This window comes from Xiphophorus couchianus, chromosome 12 (genome assembly GCF_001444195.1).
Source record: "Xiphophorus couchianus chromosome 12, X_couchianus-1.0, whole genome shotgun sequence".
Classification (NCBI taxonomy): Eukaryota; Metazoa; Chordata; class Actinopteri; order Cyprinodontiformes; family Poeciliidae; genus Xiphophorus; species Xiphophorus couchianus.
In genome coordinates this window covers 5,889,460-5,906,403 of record NC_040239.1, presented here as the reverse complement: position 1 = coordinate 5,906,403, position 16,944 = coordinate 5,889,460, and the positions used below count along the sequence as shown (strand labels likewise).

The 16,944-nt window shown below is 38.1% G+C and overlaps 1 protein-coding gene across 2 annotated transcripts in view; it reads right to left on the bottom strand.

Moving 5' to 3' along the window:
- The window catches only part of nos1 (nitric oxide synthase 1 (neuronal)), a 52,126-nt gene extending 37,909 nt beyond the window's left edge, over positions 1 to 14,217 (bottom strand). The window contains exons 1-3 of one of the 2 annotated variants that reach the window (XM_028034322.1): positions 14,034 to 14,217; positions 8,475 to 9,238; positions 5,298 to 5,400 (exon numbers count right to left, since the gene is read on the bottom strand). In XM_028034322.1, the coding sequence (XP_027890123.1) occupies positions 5,298 to 5,400; positions 8,475 to 9,172 (801 nt within the window). In that variant the 5' untranslated portion in view covers positions 9,173 to 9,238; positions 14,034 to 14,217. The remainder of the gene's footprint in view (positions 1 to 5,297; positions 5,401 to 8,474; positions 9,239 to 14,033) is intronic. The other variant, XM_028034323.1, reaches the window with a different exon arrangement.
- Between the last annotated feature and the right edge of the window lie 2,727 nt (positions 14,218 to 16,944).

Genomic DNA, 16,944 nt, shown 5'->3' with positions numbered 1-16,944 from the left:
TCAAGATCCTCTCGCACAGGCTTATGGAAGCAGAGCCCATTACAGAAACCATTCACATTCTTCCCCTCTTACAATTCTGTTTTATTTTCCACTCTAGGATAAAGGCAATCAGTGCGAAACCGTAAGTCGAGGGTGAGCCAGTTCTCACCTCATTGGGGTTCTCAAGCTACTGACTGATCAATGAAGGCAATTTAACCCCAAAGTCGCCTGTAAACGTTGCCGGAGAAAAGCAGCAAGTGATTGCCAAAGATCAGAGTAATCAATGTCACTCTTTAGAAGCTCTTTCATCATCTCCCACTGCATTGTTAATTACACAGTTTTGAGCAACAGGAACATAATCATTATGCTTGCTGGAGAGAATGCCAACAGTGTTCACTGGCTGAGTCTTTTTGTGTTTTATCAATTTGCAAAAAGGAGTTTGGAGCTTTGAACAGTACATATAAAGACCTTTTTTGTGGTACGTTCAGTCTCAAACAGCAGCCAAGACTCACTGCACAGCTAAACAGTGACACATGATTGACACTAAAGTTGAGGAAGAATTTAGTGTTCTGAAAAAAGAAAAAAAGAAAATCTTTTTGCCAGAATTCAAAAAAGATTTTTTGAAACAGGATCTCTTGACAGTGACACAACATATAGCTGCTGATTGACTAAATGGTAACTTTGGCATTAACGTTTGAGACTTTAGCAGATTTTTTTTCCCACAAGTACAAGTTTTGAATGTCAGCATACTCTTTAAAGTTTATGCCTCGTACTAATGCACATTTTAAATGTCAAAATAGAACTTTAAAAAAAGAAACATAATTGTCAGCTATAATAAAAGGAAAAACAATCAAAACAGATCATCTCATGCTAAGTTTGTAATTCTTAATCCAGTTGATTTGAGAAAAAAATGGAGGTGGAAGTAGAAGAGCTTGCTTTGTAAAGTTTTCCATTTGTTTCTTAACTCAAGGTGGAATTTTCCAATCAGAAAATCTGCAACACTTCAAAAATCGTACAAACACCATCCTTAAAATTCAAATATGGCTGCCTTGAATCCAGATTAATTTGCAAAACATCTACCAATGAGAGTTCTGTGCACCGTGCATCCACCTAGACCTCATGAGGTTTTGCGTGATTTATGGGCGCGACTTCCGCCGCAAACCGGAACAGCCCCTAAACTGCTTTCGTTTTGGGAGCACGTTCAAAACACACTTGCTGCCACAAATTAAACTTGGCCTGATTATTAGAGTAAAGCGACAAACAGCACAACAGTTACCCGAGCTCCACAAGGGCATCTTACGGCACTTTCCAGTGGCAAGTTGCTCTCTATAACAGGTTAATGTGTGATTCGGTTTGGTCCCAGTCCAATGGGGAGATTCTCCATATTACGGTCTGAAGCAGAGCAGCTGCGGTCATTTCTCCCTTGGTTTGCAGTAACAGTGAGCAACGGAGAACCTCGAGGTTCTGGTTGTGATGGACTAAATAAACCCGGATATTTTATTTTGTCTTATAAAAATGTATTGCTGGCCCAAACATGATAAAACACACTTGCCACAGCCACTTCATGAACTTTATTTTTTAAGTTCAAACGAAAAATGAAATTCACATCACAATGTTGTAGTTGTTTTACACTTTCGGTGCAAAACGGCAGCTCAGAACTCTAACCAGCTTCTATGCTTTTCTCTTCTTTATTACTGTCAGCTCTACAGAGAAACGAGCTGCTAGCAGCGCCGCTAATTAAGTGTTTCCGTTACAAAACTTAACGATCGTGTTCCTGTCGCTCCCCGTGATTAAACTCACAATTACGATCCTCTGTACCGAGCATCTCTCAGATAGCAGACGGCGTGTCCGTATACAAGCTTTACTAAATATTGAACAATAGTCGAAAAGAGATGTAACTTCTATCATGAATATAGATTAGGAAAAAAAACCCTCCAAATTACAGTGAAATACTGCTACTTCCGGTGGTAAGACGCCAGAAGTAAGACCCATAATCGCTTCCACAGTAAGCCTCCCAGGAATAAGGTGCATTGCTGAAAGTCAGTAAAAGGAGATACAAGCCAATGCTAGTTGACAGACTTGTGTCTAGATCCCTGTAAAGTTGACTGTGACATTTTCAATACTAGCAAGCTCAGTTCCATTCACCTTAGAGGTCAAAACTCAGGGCAACTTATGAATGTGTGTGATTTGAGAAAGGTTAGTATTCTTGATGAAGAATATAACAGGAAGGGTAAGAGAAATAAATACTTTTGACAACTAGTATTTTTTAATACATTGTACAGCAAGGCAACAAGTTCTAATCTTTTGTAAAACAACTCTTATTTTTTACACCATAGCTTCCATTTGAGGTGTGCAGGTGTTCTATTATGCACAGCGATTTGAAGGTGTCTAAGTTTTGAGGTTTGAACTTTGACTGTCATCGAGACACCCAAGTTACTTTATGTTGATGGGCTAGAGATCATCTACCCAGATTGAGCCAGGTTTTAGCTGTAAGCTCAGGTATCAACACAATTGAGTCAAATAGGCCTGATATACAAAACCTTTTCTGATCACCAGCAGGAAAAAAGGTAAATAGTTTGTGCAGTTTGAGGAAGTCTCATGTACTGCAAAACAGATTAAATCTGCCATTTTCTTTTTAAAGAAAAAAAGGCAATCTTTTTGTCCTGGCAATCACTCAAAACATGACATACCTGTTCAGACCTTTTTCATTGTTGCTGTCATAAAGTTGACATGTTAGGCGAGCTTGGCGAGGTCTGACATGTTTACAGAACTTCATATTTTGTCAGAATACAGAGAAAAAAAGTTCAAAGTTAGGATCAAGCCACAAACTGATGGTATTTTTGTCATTTACTTTTGAATAATGCAGGAATTGTGTGACAATTTGCTAAAAACAGCTCTATTCCAAAGTTGTGATCCATCAATTATAGATGAATCTGTATGTCCACACCTCTGTGAGGCTGCAAGCCAAATGAATAAATGAAGAGTGAACATCAACTGCTGGTTGAAAATAAATTCTGACCACTGTAGGTTTTCTTGTATTTCTCAACTCAAAACAGGTCAATTTATCAGAATGAAGACCATTTTATATTTCCTTTCTTTAAATGATCCGGTCCTCCTTCCTGCTGCCCATCAGATTCAAATCAACATATATCAATGTCAAGAATGAGGTATGGATGGAAAAGAGAGGATCTGCTGTACAAGAAATTACAATAACAGCTAAACTGATTAAGAGAATGGCATGATGGAGCATAATTACCAAAGTATTTGAAGCAAATGTTCCACCCATCAATTAAAACATTTGATGGGAAATTGAGATGATGAGCGGCAAAATCTGGTAGATGGGAACAGCTGATAGAAAGTGGATAAAACAGACAGCTTGAGAAGAGAAAAAGGGTGATTGTAAAATATCTATGCACTTCTTAGGATTTAAGGAAAAAAAATAAAAGATTGTGAGGTACAGTTTTCTGCTTCAGTGACTTCTTCAAGCGAGTGCCACCAGAAATCAGTTATAATTTTACAGAACAATCTGCTGCCATAGTTTTGCAGAGTGATTATATATTAATCATAATGGAGGAGAAATTCAGGTTGGAGATTTAAGAACAATCTCTTCCCACAGAGAGAAAACTAAATTGCAGGTGAGCGTGTCATCTCAAATTCTGGCAGCTTAAGAAATTAGACATGCAATTTTCTACAACCACTAACTGTTCAATAAGATTTTCTGTGGAGTAATATTTCTCATTTATGGTTTTGTAACAATTATGTTCCCCAAAATGCACATTTCAATACATTTTTAAAGTACTTCAGGTTTGAGCAAAAATGTTTCATATTAAATTCACCTCTGAGGTCAGTTAGCCATTCAAATCTGTTTTTTCTATGAAAAACAAAACACACATTCCAAAAGAATCTGCATTCTGTTTTGTAGGTCTGAAAGAATTGATTAATCAAAGAAAAGGTTTCATTCGATAGGAAGAAATCGTACTGCAGCTGCATGTATTCATTAGGTCTACTGGAAATATTCCACTCCATCCGGTTGCATTGATGAAGCCTCGAGAAGCGTTAAAATTGTGCAGATAATGCGGGCTGTGTGCAGATTACGACACTACCCACATCACTGAGACCGATGATGAGATCCTTCTGTGTGGAAGGTCAGATTTAACACTACAACAAATAATCATCAGTAAAATAAAATGCAGAGGTGATTGGATCAGCAAACAGTTTGACACCTTGTGCACAGGTGCAAAAGGGATATGCATGATAAAGACATATCCCTACTAAAATGCATGTTTTAAATTGTAAAAATATGCGTTGAACTTCGGTGGGGATAGGAAGGTGAAGTCCCACCCTGGTGTAACCTTTCCTTGTCCTTGATAAAGAAATGTAGATGATGTAATGTAATGTAAATGATCAGAATGATGCTGCCACCACCATATGCACATCGATATGGTTGTGCATATCGATGTGCATAATTCCGACTTCAGTAATGTTTGTTTTGTTTGCAACTCTTCCATAAAGACCAGAATTGTGATAAGTATGACTAACATTTGTCCTCTTAACATTTTTATCCACCTAAGCTATGGATCTCCTCAGCTCCTCCAGATGTGCCAATGTCCTTTTGACCACTTTTCTGATGAATGTTCTGCTCTTCTAGCCTGTCATCTAAAGTTGACAATCATGTCTTGGTAGATTTGTAGCTGTGCAATAATTTTTTCCCCATGTTTGGCAGATAGACGGAGTAGTGCTTCAGATTTGGGACATTGTTTAGTAACCCAAATCTGTTTAAGCTTCTTCACAGCATTATCCTTGACAAGCCATGTTCTTTTTTCTTATGATTCTGTTTATTCACTAATCCTCTCTAACAAACACAAAATCCTTCACTGGACAGCTGGATTTACGCTGAAGTAAAACTACACACATTTGCACCATATCTACTCATTAGGTGAGGTTTGAAAGAAATTGTGTGCACTGCATTTGGTGCCATCAGTGCCATCAGAGGTGGTGGGTTGAATCCAACTGCCTCCCACACATTATTTTAAAAATATTTACAAATAAAGTGTTTCCTTCTCCTTCTGCTTCACATACGTACTAAAATGCACAGAAGTTTGCAGTTATGTGACAAAATGTAAAAGAGTTACAAATAAGACACTGTAGCAAAGCCTGGCCAGACTTAAACTGCAGTACAGACAAATGCAAAGAAAAAGCAACCGTGATTTGTGGGTCATTCACACCTAATTTGGATAAACTTATTTTCAGATTGTTTTCATTTTTAAAGCATTGCTATTATTTCAACATGCTGTTTTAGTTGTACTTTTGTTTTTTACCTTGTCAATATCAGCATTGTGGTCTGCCACTGGCACGTCTTTCAACATTCTGTCATTATCCGAACCCAGCTGGATGGATGTCTCATTTCCCACACTGAGGTCCCTGGAAGAGAAACCCAATTTTCCATCAGGTGTGTGCACTCTGATCTTGCACAAGGTACTTTCAATTCAATTTAAAAATCTCACAAAAAAGCAAACCCAGACAATTAAAAGCACACACAGACTGCAAACAATACTCAATTTTGGTTTTGTGGATACAAGACTGTTTGTTCACCAGTGCTATTAAAATTATGAAAGCTTTCTGTGTCTAAAAGGTAAACCTTAAACAGGATTGTCTTTTCAAAAGTATACAGGTGCACTGATTTGTTTAGTGCTCCAGGTAGTGCTAGGAATGGATTATTTAAATAACTTTGTGGCAAAACTAATCAAGCAAATTCTAAGAAATGCAAGCTTAAATCCAGATGACTCTTAAATAAAAACACTGAACAAACCAGGAGGTGTAAAAATTACAATAGGGAAATATTACAAGTGAAGAAGGATTGTGCATAATTGTGAGATATCTCAATCTGAGCTGTGAAAATGGGATTGTGGGTGGGATTTGGAGCTGCCACCACACTGAAGAACACAGGACTTGGGAAAAAAAACAACTAATTTCCCTGTTTAAGTTTGGTTTCCTCCATTCAAAAACACCCACACACATTTCGCCTCCTACAGTCTTTCACACACTCAACCCCCCTACCACCACCCCGCCCAGCTTTCCTTGCCATCGCCATGAGCACGTGTCCGTGGCAATTGAAAATCCTCATAGGCATCCTTTTTCTCTTTCACACTTCCCGTCACATTCCATCTCATTATTGCCACAATTTGGGAAAGCATATTCTTTCCGACGCTGCAGAGTTGGAGTTCAAAGGGGCTGAAACAATGGGAGAAGTCGCATGTGTCATTTGCGATTACTGCTGACTGACGCAGAGCATCATCTGCCTGACGTGAAGCTGTGAAAATATACCTCCTTCTCTGCTGAAAACAAGCAAGGGCCATTGTTCCATGCTTTTCTGTTCCTGACAATAGGTCTTTAAAAACTGATTCCAGAAACGTTACTGTTGAAAGATTACCCGGAAATACATGAAAATTTATGTTAAAAATAACCAGTTTTTTATGTTCATTTTCAGTTGAGATCTTTATCAGAAACCAAAAAAAGTTAAAATATAACTTTTACCGATTGCTGAAATGTACTCTCTGGTAACTTTAACTTGATTGTGCATAAAATGTTGATTTTGGCATGCCCTGTTACACACTCAGACCACAATTGTGCTTTTGAATGAGGAAGTTTGGCTTTAATACGTCTGTTTTTGCTGAGTATTTCCTGTACAACCCTTGTCATTACTGCAGAAGATCCCAAAGAGACATGCAGACATTCAAATTATCTTATTTCTTCTACCTTGACTATATTTTTGGAGTTATAGCCTCACAATTAAGAGCTAATTTATAAGATCATATTGTGTACCGTTATAAAATTAGTTGATTGAGTTACGGCTTCATCAGGAAGGGTAAAGGTTCAGGAGTATAAAACCATTGAGGTCTGAGACCAAACAAGAAGTAGGAGGATTTCTTAAGAATAAGTAAGTAAAAAATAAAATTAAGTGAAACTTTGCAAAAAAACAAAAACAAAAGATTATTCAGAATTTCAGCTTGTTGGTTTGAACGTCTACAGAGTAAAAACTTCCACAATCTGTTCCTTAATCCTGGAAATGGTTTCTGACCCAAATAGGAGTCATGTGTTTACTGTCTGTGTAACACGTAGTGACTGATGTTGCAGAAGAATCAAATAATTCCATCTCATGCTGAACACAACCAAGAGAATCACTTTACTATGACTCATCACAAGGATGAAGAAACAGTTTACATATTTTTAGGGTTTAGTTTGCAAGTCTGATCAACTTTAGTTTTGCTGCCGAGTATTTTATAAAAAGACCGTCATTCAACCTCAAATTGCATTTTAAAATAAATTTTAAAATGTTAGGTGCCTTCTTGAAGGTTAAGTTCTCATTTTTGGACACTGCAAATAAAGACCAATTTTAACCACATCATCTTACACCTGAATACCCTCTGATTTTTAGTTTTCAACTGTGTTTGAATCCATTTTATGTGAACTCATCTGAAACTATTCAAAACATAACTCCCGTATTTGTTTGTTATGCTGTATACTTATCCACAGAAAGCAACAAATCACTTAAAGCATATTTATGATGCACAAAAAGAGTTTCACTGGTGGGTAAAAAATGAGATATTGATCAAAAGCAGACTGCAACCTCAATGTGATTTCACTAGGCTGTGGGAGCAGATAGCTGATATGTCAATAACAGAACACTGTGCAGACCATTTAGGCAAAGTCAAACATTGATTTTCATTACTTTTTCCTGAAGGATCTTGTGAAACCTCGTCCCAAATGAGTACTTAAGCTTACAGTACTTCAAGTATTCTATAGTTAAGTGCAACCTTAATGACCATCTGGAAAATGTTCCTGATTAGATTTTCCTCTTAGGACATCCTGGACAACTGAACTAATGCCCTGACATTTATCTACTGAATTCCTCCAAGCTGTGAACTTTAAATCTCTCACAAGCTGACAAAAAAACCCTAATATACTTACTTATGCAGAATACTAACATATCCCATGCAAATTATTTCAATTCTGCCATGCATTTCAAATTTGTTGGATTTTGCCACAAGCCTCACAATTAAGGGAAAGCTGCCAAACTGATGTAAGTCATTTAATGGAGCCATCGTAGCTGGCTTAGCGAATTAAGAAAAGCAGCTGACAAATATATTCCAAATACTGTCACTTTAAGTGGGGTTTACTGGAGGCCAGCATGCAGACATGAATTATGTACACCACTGTACTCTGAGTCACAGCGCTGACAGCCTGGATGTAACAACTAATGCAACACAGATGTGCCAGGCTGTTCAGAGACTGCATGGTGACAGAGTGAACAGGAATTCTTTCTGAAACCAGACCAGGTGCAGGCTCTTGTGTAAGCCAATAACATCTCCCCCACAAGGGTTTCACTTCTAATTCCGACTGCTAACTGCTAACTCCAGTCATAAGCTTGGAGGGGAATAAAGGCAAAAGACAGTTAAATTAAGGGATCAATAATGACTTATCACATTAGAAATTACCATGCCACTTGAATCTCTGCATCTCTTCTCCCAGCATTCCGCTGGCCTTCACCATTAATCTCCTTTTTGCTGTTTTTGATGAGATGCAACACCGGTTCAATCTCCTTAAGCAGGTCATTGTTTTCTTCCAGCCCGTTGCACAGGAGAGCTCCGCGGCCCCCGTCCTGGCCCTGCATCCCTTCCCTTTGCAAGAGCGTTTGAGTGATGGAAGGAGAGGACAGGTTTTCAATGGCCCTCAGCTGGGGCTCCTTGCTGAGCTGCTGCCCGGGGCTGTATGCACTGAGAGGGGACCACTGATCGAAGGACTTTGAGGGTGGGAAGGCAGGTCGGGTGATCCTCACTGTGCGCTGGCGGCCGTCTCTGGTCAGGGTGGTCTCCAGGTGGGTGGTAAACCCTTCGGGCCCTCGGAGGATGAGCACAGCATGGCTCTCAGGCGACACATTTTTCAAAGTCTCCAACGCTCGCTCATACGAAAGGTCTACCAGGGGTTTGTTATTGACGGCTAGCACTATGTCGCCCACCTGCACCAGGCCACACTCTTCTGCTGCTCCGCCGCGAATCAAGTCTGACACAATGACAGGCGGCTTGGACACCCTCTGCTTCACCAGGAAGCCCAAACCACCAACCTTCCTCTTGAAAAGGCGCACTGAGATGATGTTGGGCTGCAGCTGGCAGACTGTGGGCTCCGACTCCTGCATTGTGCTTGTGTGTGCGTGTGACTTGTGTCTATGTGTTCACTTGTACTGTTTCCCCCAGGAATGTTTCTGAAAAGAGGAAACAGAAATGATTTTAGTTAAACTGATAAGTCAGTCAAATGGGTACAGAAGTTATTAAAGCTGGTAGCCAAAACTTTATGTAAAATTTTACTCTATATTTTCATCTAAAAAACAAGAAGCAAGTCAGGGATCATGTGGTTTTTTGATTTTGCTTTTATAATTTACAATAAGTAGAGAATCCACATACACATGGCTGATTACATCACATAAAAACTGACTGGTTATTTATTTGGGTACAGTATTTTCCATTTTTCTCTTTACAGGATTTAATTAAAATCTCTCATCCAGAGATACTTACACATTCTCCCCAGCTTCAGTAAAATGTTTAAGAGATGTGCACAATGTCCAAGAAAATTGCATGGATTTCTGAAAATGATTTGTAAGAATGACCAGGGCAGATTTAGGGGTAGGAATCAATTATCAAAGTTCTTTAGAAATCATCTCAAGTCAGTTTATATGTTGCATCAAGATCAATTTCCAAGCCCAACATTGCTTCCTGTAGAATCACCATAGCAGCCAGTGCTACTATACACAGCTGCAAAAAATGGATTGTTAATTTACTAAATATCTATTTAGTGCTTATAAATGCCTGCTGAAATGGTCTTGTGACCATGTTTTTTTGTAAAGTCACGTGGTGAAAGTGCATCCTTTATTACCCAGATATATTTTTAGTACCATAACAGATGTAATAGTAAGAAAAATAAAAAGAATTCAGACTAGGATCTGTAGCATAGTTTGCTTTCAGGGGAGTTATCTTGCAGGTGATGTTCTCAAGCAGAAATTACCATCTATTAAAACCTGTTTAAACCTCTGCACACTGAGGGAACTGCATTAGAACAGATGCATGTATCAAATAATTTGAAAAGCAAATATTTAGAATATTGTAAATAAATTCCAGATTATTTCTATTTGGAAATCTCCACAACATTCAATTATTTGCCGCAATTATGCTAAAGAGCATTAGTAATGAGGATACAAACTTAACATTGTAATGGGACTTAAACAATCTTTACAGACTAAGCAACCAATTAGTAACATCGAATTGAATCACTTAAAGAAACATGCAATAAGATGCAATATTGCTACATTTTCTTGCAAAGGTTTCTTAATATTTAAAAGGAAAAAGTTGTTTTTAAAATAGGGAGCTACAGTAGTTGTTTCTAATTAATTTTTCAACAACATTTTGGTGCTTTATTTGAAAATTGCTTTTTATTTATTTATTTTTTTTTAAATAAAATCACCTCACTGTTGATGAGTGGTTGTTCAAACACACCACATACAGAGGCTACAGTCCTACCCAGTTGTTCCCAGTTCAATTCCTGGCCTAAATGCTAGTTAAAGGATAAAAACTGATTAATGGTCAGTAAAGTATTAAATGGTCTTGCCACTAAATCTATATGAACCTGCAACACCACTTAGAGTTGACTCAACTTTCAGAACTGAAAGGGAGAGCACATTTCATTTATCTGCTTCTCAGGTCTGGAACCAATTAACTACAAACCTGTTACATAGAGCAACTGTTGGGTACCTTAAAATAGGACTAAAAGCATTACAGTTGACTGTGTTTTCTCATATTCTGTAAAAGATTTAATGAATCCAGTTTTAGCTTTTTTGTCTAAAAATGAGCACAGCTATGCTTCTGTTTTTCTGATGATTAAAAGGTTCCATTTTGTCATTTTTCATCTTTATAATAATTTTCCTTTCCTCTGTTCCTTTGTTTTCTGAAAAGTACTTTAAATTTGAATCCTGTTTTGAGGGCTGCAATGCAGGTGAGCCTTATCTTTTAGAATCATAAACAGGCCTCTCTCAAGTGACCTAACCTCCACGTACATTTTCATAGCTCTCCAGTCTGCTTGTAAGTTTCTCTAGTATGCTTGTAGTTTCAAAGTAAATGGAACAGATCAATCCTTTTTTAATCTGTTGCATAGCCTGCACACACTGTACAGTATAGATCCACACCGCTCAGACCATAGTGTCAACGGATCTCTTTTTCTCTGAATCGACGAAAACACAAAACCCCCATCTTATACATCAGATACCAGGATCAATAATGCAACATTCAAATCATAGGTTGAACAATATCAATTTTACTGTGACATTGATGCACATGCTCCAGTGTGCTCCAATGCCCCAGCAAATACACCTGATTACTTTTTACCAAAACTTTATGCCTAAACAATTGTCCAAAGAAGATTACAGTGAAGTTTGCCAATTAGTTTGAAAACTTAATCAAATGAAGAAGCAATAAATGCTTGTGAAAATCAGATTGCGCCGTAGAAACACCTCTATTCAAAAATGTTAAGGTCACAAGTTAACCCAAATGTCTGTTCCACCTCTAAATAGGGATTAGAAAATAGGGATTTAGAAAAAGATTATTAGTTCTGAAAACAAACTTGAAAATATTATTTGAATGAAGTAGGAAGGAAGGTAGCAGCTGTTTTTTCCTGTTCCTTAAATGAAAGTGCTGCTGCCCTCTGTTCAGAGGTTTTGTAAGACGAATCCCCCTGAGTCACAACAGCTGAACAGACATTCACTTTTGGCTTCCAATGTCAGATGTGCACAAGTAATATCAGAATTTTTGTAGTGCATTTTCAAATCTAGCTAGCTTTGCACCCTCCGCTGCACAAGCAGCAGAAGAAAAACACACACAAAACACTGTAGACATAAAGCATATTTTCATTAGCAATCTAATACTTGTATAGGTCACATTAAAAATCAACTATAATACAGTAAAGGTTTCCATTTAAAACCGTTGAAAATGTTTGAATAAAAAGTCAATCTGGACTTTATTTGTACTCAAATGTTGTGCGTCCAGTGACAATGACATGGATACAGCATGCCTAAATTTAGCAGACTTGGATAAACATTTCAACAGCGCCTGTTTTGTAAATAGCTAAAGAAAAATATTAAATGATTACGTCTGTATCTTAAATCAACTGCACATTCAGCTCCATCACCCTTGTTTGTTTTTTTCTTTCTTCTTTTTAATGCAAAGCCGCTTGAACGAGTTGCGTTTTTCATTGAAAATCTCGCATCTCACCGCGTGGGTGGCGTGCAAGGAATGTGCCGCGTGTCAGAGAAACAGGAGAGCCGCCGCTCTGCGCGCGCTGTCGGCGCATGGAGGGCAGGCACTGAGCGCGCAGCGGGAATAATTCAGCACCAAGGTCAGCGTTCAGCTTTTCCAGCAGTTTCCCGTTCTCACGCCTCACTTTCAGGTATTACAGATGTGCCACAAACATTCTCAGTAAAGTTGATTCTGACGTCTTTCCCCACATGCTTGTCATACAAAAAGTTCTGTACACACCAGTATATTCATGTGGACAAGTCGCACTTTTAGACACCCACAGATCAAAGAGCGGTGTCATCAGTTCATGGCGTCAGCCACTCATTTATGATGAATACTGTGAACTCATATTTGGCTCAGGCTGGAATAACTTAATCTGGCGGCCCTTTAATTCTCTATATGTGCAACGCCCCCCCCACTGAGATAAGAAATAACCAGAGACGATGAGGAAATGGAAGGTGAATGTGCTCTGAATATCGGGATCAGGGTCTTTTCTGGGAATACTGCTGTGTCTGGAAGGGTATGACTAAAAAGGGATTTAAAAAAACCCCATTAACAATAGCAAGCAAATATTAATTAAGGGTTACATACCTTCTGGCAACTGACATGGATGATAAAGGAGACGGAAGGGGGCGGAAGGTGGAGGGGCGCACAAATATGGAGTCACAAATTAGATAATTGCTACACTCACCAACATTACCAGTACAGACGACAACCCAAAGTCGTCTGTTATGTTAATTCTTGATTGGTTTCATAGCAACTGGAAATCATTTCATTTCCTTCCAAATCAGGGCATTTATTTGCTTTCATAGATTGAGAATTCATGGATAGAAGCAAATGCCAGTTTTCTATAACATTTTTTTAAAAGGTTGCCGGCCAGCTTCTTGTGCCTTCTGGAGCCACAAGGTCACCTATTCTCCGTTTTCAGTCGATGTGTGAAAATGTGCTTTCAACATCTAATGTTATGGTTGCACATTGCAGAACGTGAAAAAGAAAGTGAATTAACTAGCGTTTTTCATTCATAGGGGGGATATGAATTTAAAAAGTAAACGGGGATCAAAGGCCGTTCTGCATAATTTCTAGCATATTTTTTGTTTAATCCGAGCATACGTAAAAAGGGGCAAGTTATTTTGGGTTCATGTTAAGACAGCAACGAAATGAACAATGCAAAGTTTCAAATGTGAACTTTTGGTTTCAGAAATGCATTTGTCGAATGTCTCACACGTAAAATATAACTCCTTGAATTTACCGCAAATCAAAAAAATAATAAGAAGAAAATCACTCCGTATTGTTACCAATCACAACAATTACTCATGAGCACATAGATAAATGTCCAAATAGATTTCATTTTTTTACATGTCATTTTTCACCTAAACAAAACGCCAAAAACAATTCTTTTAAAAAAATGTTTGGTTTTCATTGCCGTCCTTTCTTGCGTAAGTGTAGAGAAGGAGAAAAACAGGATTTTCCCCATCAATCGCAAATCTAGCGTTATTTTCATCAGCAACAAGTGAAGTCACTTTTGCAGAATTTGGAAACCCACACTCGGAGGCAAAAGGCTGTAAATTTGCATCGTTTAAATAATTTCTAGATTACTTTCATCACTCCTCATGATCAACATCGTCATATAACAGTGGAATGCGCAGCTTGGATAAACACGGACACTGGAGGAGAGAAACAACGACGGCGGGCTGAGATATTTCAGCAGCAGGAACTTACCCCTGAGAACAAGGTCGCTGTGTTTCAACGACCTGCAGCAGTGAAGTTGGGATAAAACTCCTGCGCTCTGCTTCAGCAGCGGCTGCACAGTTCTCTCCCTCTCTCTCTGGACCAAAGCGTCTCCAAGTCGCGCCCTGCCTCTCTAGAGACGAGGCATGCTTGTGGCTCTCTGTGCGCAGGGGCGCTATTTAAATACCAAGCGACGGGAGCCTCTGTGACAAGGCTGGGAGGGAGCCGTGCGCGCGCATTGAAATCTACTGCAGGTGGGTTAGGTAGCCGTCAACGTCAGTGAATGCGCAACAGTCGTCTCAACTCACATTCCACACGTTATTGGCTTCTGTGGTTTTGCACGGAAAGCCGGAAGACAGACAAATAATTCTGGCCAACTGGGTAAACAAACATTATACTGAAAGTTTTCTGAAGCTCAAAATACTCAACTTACTTTACAAACTTGACTTGGTCCATTTAATTTCCACCAAATAATTACTTTAAAACTCAGTTTACAACATTCCAGTGATAAATAAATAAATAAATAATAATAAGGTGGAGGGAAATTGTTTTTTTATTTTTTAAATACAAGATCTAAAGCATGGCGTGCAGTTTTTATCCTGGTTCAGAGCTGGATCAGAGGCAATGTTTTTAGCTTATGACATGATTTTTAGTACAAAGATTCATAAAGTCTTCAAATTTTTAACTGACAAAGCCTCTGATTTTTCAGCAATGGATAGCCTTTCATACTATGTGATAGTGCAAGTACTGCAAAACATTTATAACAAAAGGTACAGATGGTAAATCATGACTCATATGTATTGATAAAACCAGCACTCTTCCATTCAATTGTAATGGGAACATCAGGACAGTAAGATAGTCCAATAAAAAACTTTGAAAGGCTCTCAAAGCTGAACTTAAACTACCTGGGTGTGTGACAATTTTTGACAAACGCACAAGACATGTGGAGCAGCTTAAAGTAGGTTTAGTTATTTATGACAAAAAAACTGCATACCATGTTTTATGCACCAAAGCGCACGAAGCGCATTGTATGCAAATTGAAAATTAATCATGACAACTTCAGACTAGCCAAGACTTTGTCATAATTGAAACATGGAAGAACCTGTTCTTCATGAAAAGAAAATAAACTTGTGTTCTCATGGTACTGGTAGGTGTAGCAGAACAATACCAATACCCTGAGTAGATTGTGCCCTCAGTGATGACTTCATTATGTTGTGTGCTCAGTGCAGACAAAGAAAGTGTTTGGAGTAGACTGGAAGACAGATTCTGCTAAATGCAGGGCAAAGCTGAAAGAAAAAAACATTTTGTTGTAAATAAAAGTGACTTCTAGTAAATGGGCAAGCCTGACAAGAAAACCCTTGTGAAACAACCTGGTCATTTAATTTTTTTCTTTAAGTTCATTTAATAACATTGGTTATTAATCTTATTTGGGTGTTAAGATTAAAATTTCAGTGGAGAAAAGGTAGGAAGGTTAGAACAAGCTTAATTGCAATGAAATACACAAAAAAAATTCACAATTCGCAGATGAGGGTTTTTGTCTTTTTAATCTAAACAGGCTAATGCAATTAGCTTTGACTTCATGGCTACAGTAGTTTGTGGTCTCCAGCTACATCATCAACTCAGATAACATCTAATCTTCTTGAAATGCTAGACACAGCAAGAAGATCTACAACCTCTTGATGGCAAAAGGTAATTTTTACATAAATAAATAAAGCAAATAATTCAAGCTTCATTTTCTTAACAGTTTTCCTAAACACACCCACAAATCGCAGTCTGCAACAGACAGTCTGGAAGCTCAACTTCTATGATTAAAAGTGAATTCTATGTGGTCTGACAACTCAAGCTAAGCATATCCTCTAGTAACTTCGCATCATTCACCTCGAGTGAATCACAATTTACTCAGTTATTCGACATGTTAAAAGGTCAGCGTGTCATATTATTGACTATGCCCACTTCTTTTGCACAAATATAAAAAACATTGAAAGGCTCTCAAAACTGAACTTAAACTATCTGGTTGGGTGTGTTGTGTGCCCAGGCAAAGTGGTTTGGTCACATAATTTGAAGAAACCAAAGACTACAAGTCACAACAGCAACTTTAGATGTTGGATTTTTGCAAAGAATCAGATTAGAGGTTATTAAAAATATTTTTCTCCTTTCCTCCCTTACTAAATGACACATACACCATTGTATGGGGTTAATAAACTTGATACAGTCAGTGTTCTCAGGACAGGATCAGGTTTCGAAGCAGAACAAAACAAAAACACAGTATGTTCTGTTTCCTTGGGCAAGTATTTCTTGTACTATTTCCTATACAGCGGAAGAAATACTAGCAGATTTCTAGGAAAATGTTCTTGTATCTCTTTCATTCTTTTTTGCTCCTCTATTCTTATCTTCCTCTTTCCTTTGTAACATTTTGCCACGTCGCCCACTTTTTTCATCTTTGTGTGTGTCCATTGAAATAAACCTAAAGCAATTAAGTATAATAGCCAATACCATATGAGGCTCTACTCATGAAAGTAAAGCTGTTGGGCTTCTCCTTGTTTAAAGAGTTAGAGGGAGAAAACAAAGCAAAAGATGCCTTCCGATCAAAACTGGTTTCTTAATTATGATCAACTTACTGGCAACAATTAACATAAAGTCAACAATTTAAATTCCAAAGTAACAAGCAGACAATGACTGTAGTTTACTAAGTGAATGCTTTCACTCATAGATCTCAGAAACAATGGCAAGTTTTTATCTCAGAAGAGAAAACCAACAAAAGAAACTAAATGCACAAATGTACTCAACCACTGAAAGCAAGAAGAAAACCTGTTACAGTGAGACTCAATTTTCTCTGCAACATCCACATAGAGGTGCTGGTCTATGAATAAATAGTTGGCAAATCTAGTTGTGTACATGGCCA